We start from the raw sequence: 14,784 nt of genomic DNA, 5'->3' as shown, positions 1-14,784 counted from the left end.
TTAGATTCCCTATCTGTTGTTTTCCTACCCCTCTCCCCCGGCACTTAACGCCCTTGAAAGGGCCCAGCGACCGCTGCTCAGCCCGAACACCTGCAGATTACGAGGGGCCGTGTGGTCAGCACGACGCATCCTCTCGGCCTTTATTCTGGCCTTTCGAGACCGAGGCCGCCATCTCACTGTCAGATAGCTCCTCAATTCTAATCACGTAGGCTGAATGGACCTCGAACCAGCCCTCAAGTCGAGACAAAAATCCCTAACCTGGCCGGGAATCGAACCCGGGGCCTCCGGGCGAGAGGCAGGAACGCTACCCTTACACCACGGGGCTGGCTTGTTGTTTTATTTTATTAAATGAATGCATAAAATTGTAACTTTATTGAAGGCAAGTTGATCCAATCCCTAACTCCCCTTCCTATAAATAAATATTTGTCCCAATTTGTCCTCTTGAATTCCAACTTTATCTTCCTACTTTTAATGACACCACTCAAACTTAATAATGTAATTTTCACACCACCTCTCCTCTGACAGCTCGGAATATACCACTTCCTTTTTGTTTGACAAATACACCTTTTCTCTTGAACTACTAAAGATATCAACCTGAAACTTGATAGACAGGCGGGGTAAACACTGTTACATATTTTCCTGCAAGAGGATTGCAAAATATGTAATTATATGGATTTCAGAGAATCATATATATGTATATTTTGTTAAGTTTTTAAATTGAAAAGTACATTTATATTTCATAAGTCGAAATAGTCATAAAATTAAAAAAACATGCAGGCTTTAAAGTCTTGGAAGTGACAAGAAAGAATCGCAAGTTCCAGGACTTTAGCGTTGCTGAGGAAAAGGTGCGTTGATAGAACTAAAACACAAAGTTGGCAAATTCTAAAACATTTTATTTAAATTAACCGATTATAGTTTATAGCTAAGAACAATGCCTTTTAAATCAGTGTGCAACGTTTCATGATTCTAACTCAAATAAAATCCGAGTTACAGAAAATTAATTAATTTTCGTACACGTCTCTGCTTAATTAAGGTCATAGATGCTTCCTTGCCACTCCTAGCCCTTTCCTACCCCATCGTCGCCATAAGACTTCTGTGCGACGTGAAGCAAATTGTAAAAGACAGGTTTTCGACGACGACGGCATAGGAGTGGCGAGAAAGCGGCAGGTGGTGGTGGTTTTAAGAAGGACGACTAAGCAACCATCCTCTAGTAACACTAAGGGAGGGATCCGACACTTCGAGAAATGAAGGTATAGAAGAAAGAAAGACACGGGACACGAAGGGGGTGGAAATGAAAAACCCCTAGGACTCGAATGCTCTAATACTGTTGGGGTCGGAAAAAACAAGACTTGACCAAGGAAGGTCGGATAAGATAGATGAAAGTGAGGAGCCTGACACAATCAAGTGGAAGCAATGCTAGGACTCAGCTAACCTTTTTTTTTTTAACAATTGGCTTTACGTCGGACCGACGCAGATAGGTTTTATGACGACTATGGGATAGGAAAGGGCTAGGAGTGGGATGGAAGCGGCCGTGGCCTTAATTAAGATACAGCCCCAGCATTTGTCTGGTGTAAAACTGGGAAAACACGGACTCATCTAACGGCCCCGTGTTCGTTAACCAATAGTCTCAAGTTAAGAGACCCTGGGGCCCCTTTTACTCGCCTCTTACGACAGGCAGGGATAGCATGGTTGTTCTTCTACCGCGCCCACCCCCATGAGGGAGTAAGGAATCAGCCATGGCCATAATAAACGTGCAGCGCATGCATTTACATGATGTCAGAGTCGAAAAAGAAGCAACTAAAAAGCATGCTCAGGATTGCCGAGGTTGTATCTACACGACTAGAACCACGTAGCCAGCTCACTCTGCTGCCGAAGGAAAAGTTTCCGGTATTTAAATAAAGTACTACCTGAGTACTTGTTGCCGAGCGTCGAAGAGAGCATACCGGTCAGCTGCTGGTCAGTTGGATTCATATTTTCAAATCACCTTATGATATCAGTCTCCCCAGTTCTATCGTGGAATTTGACTAAGCGTCCAGCTGCGATTGGTTAAAACAAGATCATTTATACCAACACTCTAGACCTTTAGTTTGAAAACGTGTTATTTCCTCAGAATTATTTGAAAGGAAATGCGAAATCAATTACTTATTTTTCTTTATTTGTAGGAGGTGGTTATACGTTTTGTGAACAGTAGTGTTCATTAAAATCTCGTGGCCAGAAATTTCTTTTCAGGCAAGGAAATCAGCACAGCCCTCAGCTTACACACACACACTCTCTCTTATTGGTCAGATCCATGCTAAAGCATAACACATCGGAAGAGAGAGCGAGATGGGGAGAGCGTATGACGTGAGATCTAACATGAACCCAATTCGCCCAGGAGGGAAGGTACTTGCTCCCCGGACTGTCCACACGCACCCCTGTCTTGACCTGGACTATGCGGTAGAGAGGGGAATGAATAAATCACACGGATTCGTATGTCAATTCATTGTGAGTAAAATCCTCCTCTTTCTTTGTAATTCTTTTGTGTGAAGGATGGCTGAACTGTTAGCGGTCTCGACCATGATCTTATTGTGAGATGGCATAGCGCCCGACAATTTTAAGAAAGAATGACCCACATTTTCGTCAGTATAAGCCCTATTAAATTACTCTACATGAATAACTTTGCAAGCACTTTCAAGAGAATAGTTGATACATTTTAGCAGTAAAAAAAACAACACTGATATCAAATTTGGACGCAAGAAATTAAGATGAAGGCAGGTAACCTTCACAAAGTACTTAGTAAGGCGATTCATTTTCCATTTAAAGACATACTCTATTACTGGATAATCATACCATGTTTTCTCTTAATATCATTATGGGAACTGGGAGAGATATTAAATGAGATAAAATGATGTATAAAAATATTTTTTTGCTAGTAGTTTTACGTCGCACCAATGGGGATGATGGGATAGGAAGTACAATGAGTTGGAAGGAAGCGGCCATGGCCTTAATTAAGGTACAGCCCCAGCATTTGCCTGGTGTGAAAATGGGAAACCACGGAAAACCATCCTCAGCGCTGCCGACAATGCGATTCGAACCTTCTATCTCCCGGATGCAAGCTCTCAGCTGCGCACCCCTAACCGCACGGCCAGCTAACCGCTGTATAAAAATAAGACAGAGACAATGCTTACATTTAAAAGACACGTAAATGAATAATGTTCTTCACAGGTGAGTTCTAATAAATACAAATAAGATATTCCCACAATATCATAGTAAACATGTTTTTTAAAACAAATAAAACGAGCGCTTCCTTTTCACAAAAATAATTGCATTTCTATAACATGAAAAGCAGAGTAAAATCTTAAACAATGCATTAGTTTTCCAGAAAAATAATAATTGTATAGCCGTTCAATTAATTGGAAGAAACTAATCAGGGGAAAACTGAAACTGGATAGTTTTTCATTACTTATTGCAGAATTACAGTATTACAGTATTTTTATTTCTGGCTTCTAAAAGAGCTGTTGCCCTTTAGACGCCTTCTTAGGTTGCATCGATTTTCTGCGAGTTTTTAGGCCCTCCGTACCCTCTTCCGATATCTTCGTATCTAAAACCAAACCGTGTCTTCTAGTAATACGGTAGAGTAGAAGCACTGGAAACTTATAACAGTCACCGACTACTGAAACATTTTAAGGTCCAACTTCATTGTATTAACAGTTTGGAAACACTGAATTCCATGAGATATCATATTCATGCGAGACTGATCTCGATCAGTATTCGAATGGGTTGATGTGCTGTGTGATATTCTATATTTCCGTAAAAGCATTACAGGTCCAAAAATTATTCACACGGGTGGAGGGGGGGAGGTGTTAAGTAGGTCAGTCTTTTTTTTTTGGAGATTTTTATGGATCTAAAATTGGTGTAAGATACCGAGTGTTCAAAAAATATTCGTAGTTCATGCTTCTAGATGCAATACTTCAGATTATATTAATTATTTACTGTTGTTATTAAGAAAGATGTGCTTTGTGAAAAACATTATTACAACCTTCACTAATTTTCTTACAAATTTTACATTTTCATGAAACTAAGTGGCGAAGACTCAAAGTGCTGTGTAATTTATTTGGTTAAGAAGGCCCGTAGAGGCAGCGCAAGTAGTAAAAACATAGAAATCCAATTTTTATATCACAGACACTTTTGTTCAGTCTGGTGTCAAATTTCCATTGCAGACGTTGGGTCCCTTTCTACACAACGCGTCACATCATATAAAGTATAAATATGGAATCGTTAGCGAAGTTCTGTATTCCTACTTGTTGGATACTAAACAGGCTGAACCGAAATTCGCGCACTCCTCACATGCCAGCAATAAAACAAATGTTTCTCACAAAAGTTTGTCCTGCGAGTATATCCGGCAGAAAAAGGACGCTGAAGAGTGGCAATCTGGCAACACTGTAACCACATGTAGGGTAACTACCTCTGTCCTGTACAGTTGGTGCAGTGGGTAGAGTTTTGGGTTAGCATGCAGGAGGTCGAGGGGTCGATCCTGGGTTGAGGCGTATGTTGTTTATTTAGTAAATGTAGTCCAGGTGGTATGGTATCTGGCATCTTAATCGTCAACAGCGATTGCAACGGGTCCTCTAGAAACCATTTGCACTTACATACTACGACCCTAAAAATGGACGAACAATCGTTTTCATTGGTCAGCTTCGAAAGACGCCCTTTCCACGTCGTGGGCGTGAGTTTATTAGCTGTTGACGATTAAGATGCCAGATACCATACTACCTGGACTACATTTACGAAATAAGAAACATACGCCTCAACCCAGTATCGACCCCTCGACCTCCTGCATGCTAACCCAAAACTCTACCCTGTACAGCACGACTAATATGTGCTGACAGAGGTAGTTACCCTACATGTGGTTACAGTGTTGCCAGATTGCCACTCTTCAACGTCCCTTTTCTGCCAGATATACTCGCAGGACGAACTTTTGTGAGAGACATTTTTTTATTGCTGGCATGTGAGGAGTCGCGCTGCGACGCCCGACTGCGCGAATTTGGGCTCACTCTGTATAGTGTCAAGCGATTTGGTCCTTTCGTCTTATTGAAGTATTTTTTAAGAATTTCCTTCGCTGTGCAAATCACATCGTAACTTCGACAAAATTGCTGTCGTACACGCACGGTTTCAAGTTTCCAAGATGAAGATCTCATCCACGGCATTTCAGTCCGAAATATTGCTTGACTCACCCGGATGTCCTCAGGGTTCATGTCGGCCAGGTTGATCTCCCCCACATCCACGTCACTGTTGGTGCCTGTGACACCGTCCTGCGGCTTGAAGGCGTCCAGAGGGGCGCGGGTTGAGAACTCATGGGGGAGGTAGTGGCGCGTCCCACGGTGCTGGTACCACAACTGAAACACAACAACACAAATAAAGTTAATATCGAATAGCCTATTATCTTCTTGTTTAGGGATATGAAAATATTTCACGATATAAGAGTTTCTAGAAATTCGGTGGTCAGACAGCTTACTCTCCGTTGACACGTACAGGGTTTCTCATATAAACTGAGACCGATCGCTTGGTGTTTGTATTCTGCACTCCGGGAGTTGCCTCAGCCGAACGTATGTCGCGCGCGGCCGCCCTGCTTTAGCGTATATACAATCTTATATGAAATCCTACCTTACAAAAATGCTGGAAGGGTCGTCCTTCCTGGGCTACACAGGCATAATAATAATAATAATAATAATAATAATAATAATAATAATAATAATAATAATAATAATAATAATAATAATAATAATAATAACAATAATAATCGTATAGCCTCAGCTACCGTGTGCAGACATTTCAAGTTGACGCCATCTGGCTGTCTGCTCGTCAATTTCGACGTTCCGTTTTACTCTAGGCCCACTAGATGGCAGACCGAGTAAACCAAAACTCTCTTGGGCGTCTGTGGCTGAGATTTAATGAATTTTGTCGGGTAAACACCAAATGTGTCACCAGAGATCTTTTACATGCCGATATCGTACAGGCATGATATCTGGTAACCACATTCTGGCTGACGTGAGTGAGTTCTGCGACTGTAATGTTTCTGATCATTCGTAATGTTTCCTTTCACTTCCTCCAATGTGTGAGGATTAGTTCCATACACTGTTTCTCTCAGTTTACCCCAGTAGTAAAAATCACACAGTGTTAGATCTGGAGAACCAGGGGCCAATAGACCAGCACTGATCACTCTGTCTGCAAACACTTCCGAGAATGTAAAGAGGGAATCTTCTGCTGTATGACTTTTCTTCTTGCGTTAACTGATAGAAGAACGGCATCAAAATGTCATCTTGGTACCTCTCTGCATTTACTGTCGTTTCGGAAAACAATACGCCCAATCAATCATCTGGCACTAACAGCACACCAAACACCAGTCTTCCTATCATAATGAGGGACTTCATAAACACCATTAGGATTTTCTGCACACCAATAGCGAGAGTTATGACTGTTCGCACGACCATTAAGATGAAACGAGAACTTTTACATACGAAAATACGGTGTTGCAATGATAACTGTCTCACCATGTTAACAGCTGAGATTCAGACTGGCGACTCATGCTTGTCAGGTCGAACACATGCAGGCTGCTTGCAACGTGAAGAACTATGCACGCGCCTCCCATACAGCGTTCGGTCTGGCTTTATAAGAGAGACCCTGTATATTTTAAACTTGGTAGATTAATAGTTCGTTACGGGTGTAGGAAAGGTAACGAAAACACAAACCGCTACATACATACATACATACATACATACATATGGAAGCGTAAGTAAATCATACTTTTCTAATGTACGGAGTAGACTGCAAATGAAACTAAACCTAAATCTTAATATGATAGCTATGATAACAGATTTGGTGAGTACTTCTTTAGGTTCGAAATAACAGAAGACTCTACATGTGTGGTGAAACAAATCATCAGTGTAAGTTACTCAACTCCGAGAGGGGTGAACGTTGTAAAAGTGTTATAAACTCAGTGGGCCGCTGGCCGGTGGAGAAATACGAACTCGTGGACAAAAACTTAAAGGATTATTCTAAATTTGTAAACAAAGTAAATTTTCACATATTATAACGAGCAAACAGTTAATATTGGCAAAAGGCATATGTAATTAATTGTATATACGGTATTAATTAGTATTGCCATTATATATATATATATATATATATATATAAATAAACATGTAGTATTTCTTTCTCTAATGGAGCATGCAATTAATAAATAATTAAAAACATACATACATACATACATACATACATACATACATACATACATACATACATACATACATACATAAGACTTCCTTGACTGTGATCGGTTCAAGATTTTGGAATTCCTTACTAGTCAGTGTCAGGGACAGTGACTCATTAACGAAATTCAAGAGATATTGCTGAGATTACCTGTTGAAAACTACCGACTAACGTGTACTCTGTACAGCCGAGTGTGTGAATGGCGATATACTGTGTTTTTCTGATATATGTAGACCTAGTTGATAGTTGTGTGTTTGTTTGCTTGTTTATTTGTTTGTTTGAGCAATATTATTTCATATTGGCTAATGTACAGTATACTATTTTAATTCCTTTACAAATTCAGAGTGAGAGCGCGTGTGTTGGCATATCCTAATGTAATTCTACTAAATTATAATACAATATATCTGCACAAAATTATTCAAAGTGTGATTAATTGTAAGAGAGGGCCATGCCCCTTAACTTCGCCACTTGAAACAAACAAACAAACAAACAAACAAACAAACAAACAAACAAACAAACAAACAAATAAATAAATAGGGCCCCGGGAATCGACCTGAGAGGAGTCATTATGACTCTGGCAAATGGGAGTGGAATGTGTTGTTGCCAGTCATATGCAACATGAAAATTTTAGATTCAGCAAGAGAATCCAACTAGCCTCTTTCACTCCAATGCCAGCACATAACCTGCAAGAGATGCCCCTCCTAAGTCGAGCAACCCAGTGCAAGGTTGGGTACCTATCCCAATGGGAAGTTGGGCCGGCGAACCGATCAGTGCTCGGGGCTTCAAGGCTTACATCCTTGGCATTTAACAATTTGTTACCTGCGGGTACCAACCCTAAACTTTTTTAAAAGCTCCCAACATGGAGAAAACGACCAGCGGAAAAGCTACCCCGGGTGGTATAAAATCCACCCCCAGGTTTGATGGGGCAAGCGAGCCTTTGGATTCTGGGAAGCTTGCACCTTCATGTGAGACGAAGGAACGTTTTAAATTCTTGGCGACAATCAACATCAACTCCCTCCTAGAGACAGGAAAACTAAACAAAACACTATATGTTTTAACTGAACACAACATCCTGATAACAGCTGTACAGGAGACCAGATTCCTCGATCAAGAAGTGATAGAATCACAAGGTTATTGGATCTACACAGGGCAACCAGGTGAAAGAGTGATGATGAATGTGCCTCACTTGGGGACAGGCTTCATAGCCAGCAACAAATCAACTCCATCATCTCCAAATGGAAGAACGTCCACTATAGCTTTTACAACTCTCAACAAAGCATACACAGTTGTTAACTTCTATGCACCTACTAATGGCACCAACATTAAATATATTGATCCCAAATCACTACATAACTATTTTAACGGGGGACTTTAACGCCCAGATTGGCAAAGAAAGAACATTCAAGAACATAGCTGGAGGATACCCAGCCCACAAAAAGACCAACAGGAATGGAGAAAGGCTGACTGACCTGTGCAGAATTTACAACTTTCAAACGCCTTCTTAGGAAAGCTATGATTTGGAGATGCCATAACTCATTGAACAGGGAATTCCATCAGTAGAAGGAACAGCAAGGAAGTGCTAAGTTTCAAAGTATTGAGAAGTGTAAACATTGATACATACCACTATCTTTCTTTGATCAAAACCAATTTCATCCGATTTACAAGAAGCAGAGAAAACCACTGCATCAAGTCGCGAATTCCAAGGTTCAATCCAGACAAGCTGAAAGATAGCAATATCTTCACCGAGATCCTGGCTAAAAACAACGCTAAAAAAGAAAGATTGGCCTCAATTACAGAAGGCAATAATAGATGCAGCGGCAACCACCATCCCGGCGGTCAGAAGGAACAAATATCCATGGTGGACAAATACTTGCGACAAAGCAATTGAAAAGAGAAAGCTAGCATGGCTAATATTGAACCGTAACAAAAGCCTGGATAACCATAAAAACTTCTTAGAAGCTAGGAAAACTGCTACTAAAATTATCAGGAACACCAAGAAGCAATACAGTAAAGATATTATTGACCAAGCAGAGAGGGATTTTCAAAGAAACAACACTAGAGATTTCTACCAAACTTTTAAATCTCAAATGACGCCCTACTCCGCTCCTACACTTCACCTTCAGGGAGCCGAAGGAAAGATGAAACTGAACATTAAAGATTGCACCGCAGCTACCAGAGTATTTCAATGACCTTAATTCAAAGGAACCGGAGGAGAAACTCCATTTTGATCCTCAGAATGTTACGAAGTTGGACTCTCCCCCTAACAAATGAGGAGATCCAGAAAGACATTTCAGAATCGAACTCTTACAAAGCAGCGGGCGAGGATGGAATCATAGCAGAGCTCTGGAAATACGCTGCTGAGGAATCAATACAAAGTATTCATGAAATCATATCTAATATCTGGGTTACAGAAGCATTACCTAGCGACTGGACCCCAGCTATCATCCACCCGTTACACGAAAAAGGCGACAAGTCAGATCTCAACAACTACAGAGGGATTCCCCTTGAATCCGTGACGTACACGGTACTCTCCAAAGTATTACTCACAAGAGTATAGGCTCAACTAAACTCCTGCATCGGAGAGTACCAGGCTGGGTTTCGAAAGTCAAGGTCATGTGCCGAACAGATCTTAAACCTAAAAACCATCATCACTTACAAAAACGTAAGCGCCTCACCCTGTTTGGCAACATTTGTCGACTTCCAGAAGGCCTACGATTCAGTAAATAGAGAGTAACTCTTCCAGAGTAACTTGCTTAACTGGGACTAGATAAGAAAACCTTGAACATCGTGAAAGCAACTCTTACCAACACTACAGCCAGAATCAAATTCAGAGGGAAACTGTCCCAGAGCTTTGAGATCAGAACAGGTGTTAGACAAGAGGATAGTTTATATCTAATCCTCTTTAACTGCCTACTCGAAAAAAATCATTCGTGAGTGGTCGAAAATGCTAAAAGATGACTCTGGATTGAGATTAGGCTATAAGAAAGACAAGTTAACAGTCAACTGTTTAGCCTTAGCAGACGACCTTACACTCCTGACATCCAGTGTGGAGGGCGCTATCCATAAACCATGAACTGTACCAACAATTAGAGAACATTACAACATCTATGAAGAAAAGGGGATTGAAATTCTATGGTCATATTATGAGAATGGACATTCAGAGGCTCACCTCCAGAATCTTCCACACCATCTGTAGAGGGAAAGCGATTAATGCCAAGTGGGCAAGATTTTTCAGAAAAGACTTTCAACAATTGGACATTGCTCCCAGTGAAATCTATGATCAGTAGGTTTGAAGATCGCCATCAACAAAACACAGTTTATCACCAACATCAGAGATGCACCCAAACCAATCCCACTGGGGGACAAAGCAGTGCAAAGGACTAACTCCTTCAAGTACCTAGGAGAATGGATAACTCCAAACATGAATGAAGATCAGGCCATGAACAGCAGAGGCATCAAATTGGAAAGCGCCTACCACCTATGTAAGAGTTGATCAGAACGTGAAACTATCTCCAGTCACTAACTGAAAAAAAGTACGTGCGGGAGGAGGTGTGAAATATACTCAGGAGCCTAAAGACGTTCACAGTGCAAGAATAAGGGAGTGATGGTCTAAGAAGAAAGCTGGTAGAGATAAGAACCACGTGGTCCATAGTAGGCCCAAACGGAACTGAAAATATATAAATACACACGTTACATTACTCGCTGTGGATGGGGATGGTGGAATATATTCACGATATCTCCCGCCTGCGTAAGAGGCAACTGAAAAGGGACATCAGGAGCTCTCAACTTGTTGGCGTGGGTTGGTGACGAAGGGTGTCTTAGTTGATTTTGATATTTATACCTATTACTTATGCTAGCTGCCTCACTTCCCCATTTCCGACTCTATTAGGTTTTGTAAGGTCTAGGGAGCCATTAATTTTAACGATTTTAGAGGCCCTTCCTCTCTTTTTTGCTGATAACTTCAATTTTCTATGGACTGGATATCTTGCGTTTTCATTGCTGATTATTGTTGAGAGAATGTAATCACTGTCACCATCACCGCATACATAGATACATACATTTCTCTTCTGAGTATTGTTCCATTTAATAATTAGTCAAAAAGCCTGTGCGAATGGTCTAATTGCATGATAATACTACTCGTCACTATCACTTCCACGCACACCAACTAAATGTCCAACAGCATGGATATTTGTCCAGGATATAGGGATCATGTTAATTGCGACGATTTCTCCCAAGTTAACTATCAAAAGCCATGCTGTGTATGTCTCCACCTTCATAACATTCACCCATCAGGCTGGTTCAAAGTGCACGTACATTATTGTCCAAGAAAATGAAGTCATTGCCTACTGCTACTCTGAAAATTTGTACATATTCTTGGAATACCTCCTCTCTGTACCTTTGATCAGCGAAGTTGTGCTGCTCCATACGTTCACCGAACAAACTTTTCAATGATTGGAAGCTTTTCTTTTGAAGTTAAAAACACCTTCCTTCGCTTCGTAGCCATAACTGCTACCACAGAATACTGACAAAGAATGCTATACCGTGCATTGTTTAGTTCTCGTGCCGTCAGCACACTTACAGTTGAGAGCGAGTTTGAAATTCACACGTATTCAAAATGCCGTGACAAAAATAAAAGTAATAATCCAATAAACCTTGGGCATGAGCGGATAACCCGCAAACCGGAAAATACGCACTCGGAAAATTGGGAGTTTGCTGTATTTCCATCCTTTCTTTCTATCACTCCTATCTACTCAAGACTTCCACTTTCGTCCTGTCTCTTTCAGATTTTCAGCTATTTTATCTGCCCCCCCCCCTCCAACCTTACCTTGGGTCTGCCAGTCCTTCTTTATGCCACCTCCAGCCCCCACACTCTCTTTACCATTCTACTTCTTTTAATTTTTCTACCCAACAGCCAGTGGTGGGCACTGGACTCTCAGGTCGAGGGGCTTCCACAGTACTTTTTCCCACAAATCTTTCTTTGCTACAGACCAGAACCACCGCACTCATTCAAGTCTTCCGCGCGAAAACAAAGTAATTTACTATTGCCAGCCCTCACAAAACGCGGGATGCAAGTCAGAGAACCAATCTGAGTCAATATTCCTGGTCTCAAACGTTACATTTGAATATAATTATTTATTATTTTTCTTCTTAAAATATAAATAATAATGCAAACAAGGTCATAAATTATTATTCAATTTTATTGCATGCGACCATAGAGATTTTCTTTTTTTTGTTAGTTGCTTTACGTCGCACTGACACAGATAGGCCTTAAGGCGACGATAGGACTGGAAAGGGCTAGGAGTGGGAAGGAAGCGGCCGTGGCCTTAATTAAGGTACAGCCCCAGCATTTGCCTGGTGTGAAAATGGGAAGCCACGGAAAACCATTTTCAGAGCTGCCGACAGTGGGGTTCGAACCTACTATCTCCCGAATACTGGATACTGGCAGCACTTAAGCGACTGCAGCTATCGAGCTCGGTACCATGGAGATTTGGCTGGCGCATGCTCGTATAGGGGTTTTTGAGGACATCTTTACTGCTCCACTGCTACGGACTCTGCCCAAGTGAAACCCTCTTTCCGCACCTTTCCTCCCACCGAAACTGTCCATCTGCCCGCTTCCCTCTCACATCTCGACCCCCTCACCCACACTATATCCTCGGACGGAAGCTGGAGAGTCCGTGCCTTATCTTCAACCTGAGAAAACATTTAACAGTGAACTGCGCGCTAGAAGTCAGTCAGTCACCTAAGTTTGATATTGCCGAACAGTCTTCTTTATTGTTGAGAATTTACTGTTTTACAATGAAATGCAATTTTGTTAGCATTGTTCGAGTCCAATATTTGACTTCAAATTTCGGGAGAAAATAGAAGAACCTTTTCATTCTCTAGGGAGGACACCATCCGGAATTTCTTAAGGGTCAGCCCCTACTGCCAACAACCGTACCTTTTACAGTCCCTCCAAGTCTTTACGGCCTGAACGGGAGAAATCCTGTTTTGGTAAATGGTTAGATGATAGAGTCACCGATTCTATGCAGAGTGCTAGGCGGCGGTAATTCGCTTGGCAAACCATACAAGGCCAACGGTTGCGCATGGAGGAGCTTCCTGTGGAAGGATAATAAACCCTCAGTGAAGAAAATGGCACTGGAATCTATATAAGTGCATGTGTCTGTACCCAGACTGCGTGGCTGTTTCTGGGAACCTGGCAGTAGGAATACAAATAACGGTAAGTGTCAGGAAAAGCATCCGACTAAAAACACCTGCCAGAATATATAAAATGACTTTAATAATAATAATAATAATAATAATAATAATAATAATAATAATAATAATAATAATAATAATAATAATAATAATAGCAACTAGAGGACCCGAGCTGCTCCGCAGCATTTGTTATAAATAAGTCAGATAACTTGTCTTGATATGAAATTGAATGTCTGCTTTTAGGATTTGCATTAGCTCTTAATTGTGCGTGAAATGAATTTTTGTAGATTTCTTCATCGTGACGGTGTCCGATATTTTATTATCTATATTTTACTTTTAAAGTTATTGTTGTGAGTTTAATTAAAAGTTTCAATTTTACATCATTTTGTTTCGCGTGGATCTTTTTCCTTGTTGCAGCACATTATGTATGGGAAGTACATGATTCCTTCAAATAAATAATAAAAATAACTGGTACATAATCGATACAGACTTTCAGCCTATTAGGTCGTGTTATGTACATTTAGTACGTGTTGAAGAGAAGTTAAGTATAGAACAAAAATGGCAAGCCGGACACCAGTGGGATCCGAACCCACAACCTCCCGATTTCGCGTAGGTTGTGTACCAATTGAGCTATGGTGACCTATACCATCTTTGCTCTGTTGGAAATAATCTAAGCTACAGGTCCGGCACTAGTGCCATCACACTGCAGAGTGCGTATTAAGTCGTCCGTTGAGGGCCAAGTCAATGAATATTGCATTTTCACGACCGCATTGTAATCGAAATCGACTTTCAACCTATTAGGTCGTGTTACGTACATTTAGTACGTGTTGAGAACATGTTAAGTACACCATAGCTCAATTGGTAGAGCAACCGACGCGAAATCGGGAGGTTGTGGGTTCGGATTCCACTGGTTTCCGGTTGGCCATTTTTATTCTGTACTTAACATCTCTTCAACACTTACTAAATGTACGTAACACGACCTAATAGTTTGAAAGTCGGTATCGATTACAATGCGGTCGTGAAAATTCAATATTCGTTAAGTGGTAAATAATTGTATGTACACTGACTGACAGAGCAAATGCAACACCAAGAAGGAGTGGTTCGAAAGGGATGAAAGTTGGGGAAAAAACAGAGTCGGCACGGAAGAATAATTGATGTTTATTTCAAACCGATATGCAGGTTACACAATGCGCACGGCATCGACTCAGTAGGATGTAGGACCACCGCGAGCGGCGATGCACGCAGAAACACGTCGAGGTACAGAGTCAATAAGAGTGCGGATGGTGTCCTGAGGGATGGTTCTCCATTCTCTGTCAACCATTTGCCACAGTTGGTCGTCCG

The 14,784-nt window shown here is 41.2% G+C and overlaps 1 protein-coding gene across 1 annotated transcript in view; it reads right to left on the bottom strand.

Moving 5' to 3' along the window:
* The window catches only part of smog (G-protein coupled receptor 158 smog), a 414,899-nt gene that overhangs the window by 31,557 nt on the left and 368,558 nt on the right, over positions 1-14,784 (bottom strand). The window contains exon 9 of the mRNA XM_068228547.1: positions 5,214-5,375. Coding sequence (XP_068084648.1) covers positions 5,214-5,375 — 162 coding nt within the window. The remainder of the gene's footprint in view (positions 1-5,213; positions 5,376-14,784) is intronic.

This window comes from Anabrus simplex, chromosome 7 (assembly GCF_040414725.1).
Source record: "Anabrus simplex isolate iqAnaSimp1 chromosome 7, ASM4041472v1, whole genome shotgun sequence".
Taxonomy (NCBI): domain Eukaryota; kingdom Metazoa; phylum Arthropoda; class Insecta; order Orthoptera; family Tettigoniidae; genus Anabrus; species Anabrus simplex.
This window is presented reverse-complemented; position numbering and strand designations above follow the sequence as displayed.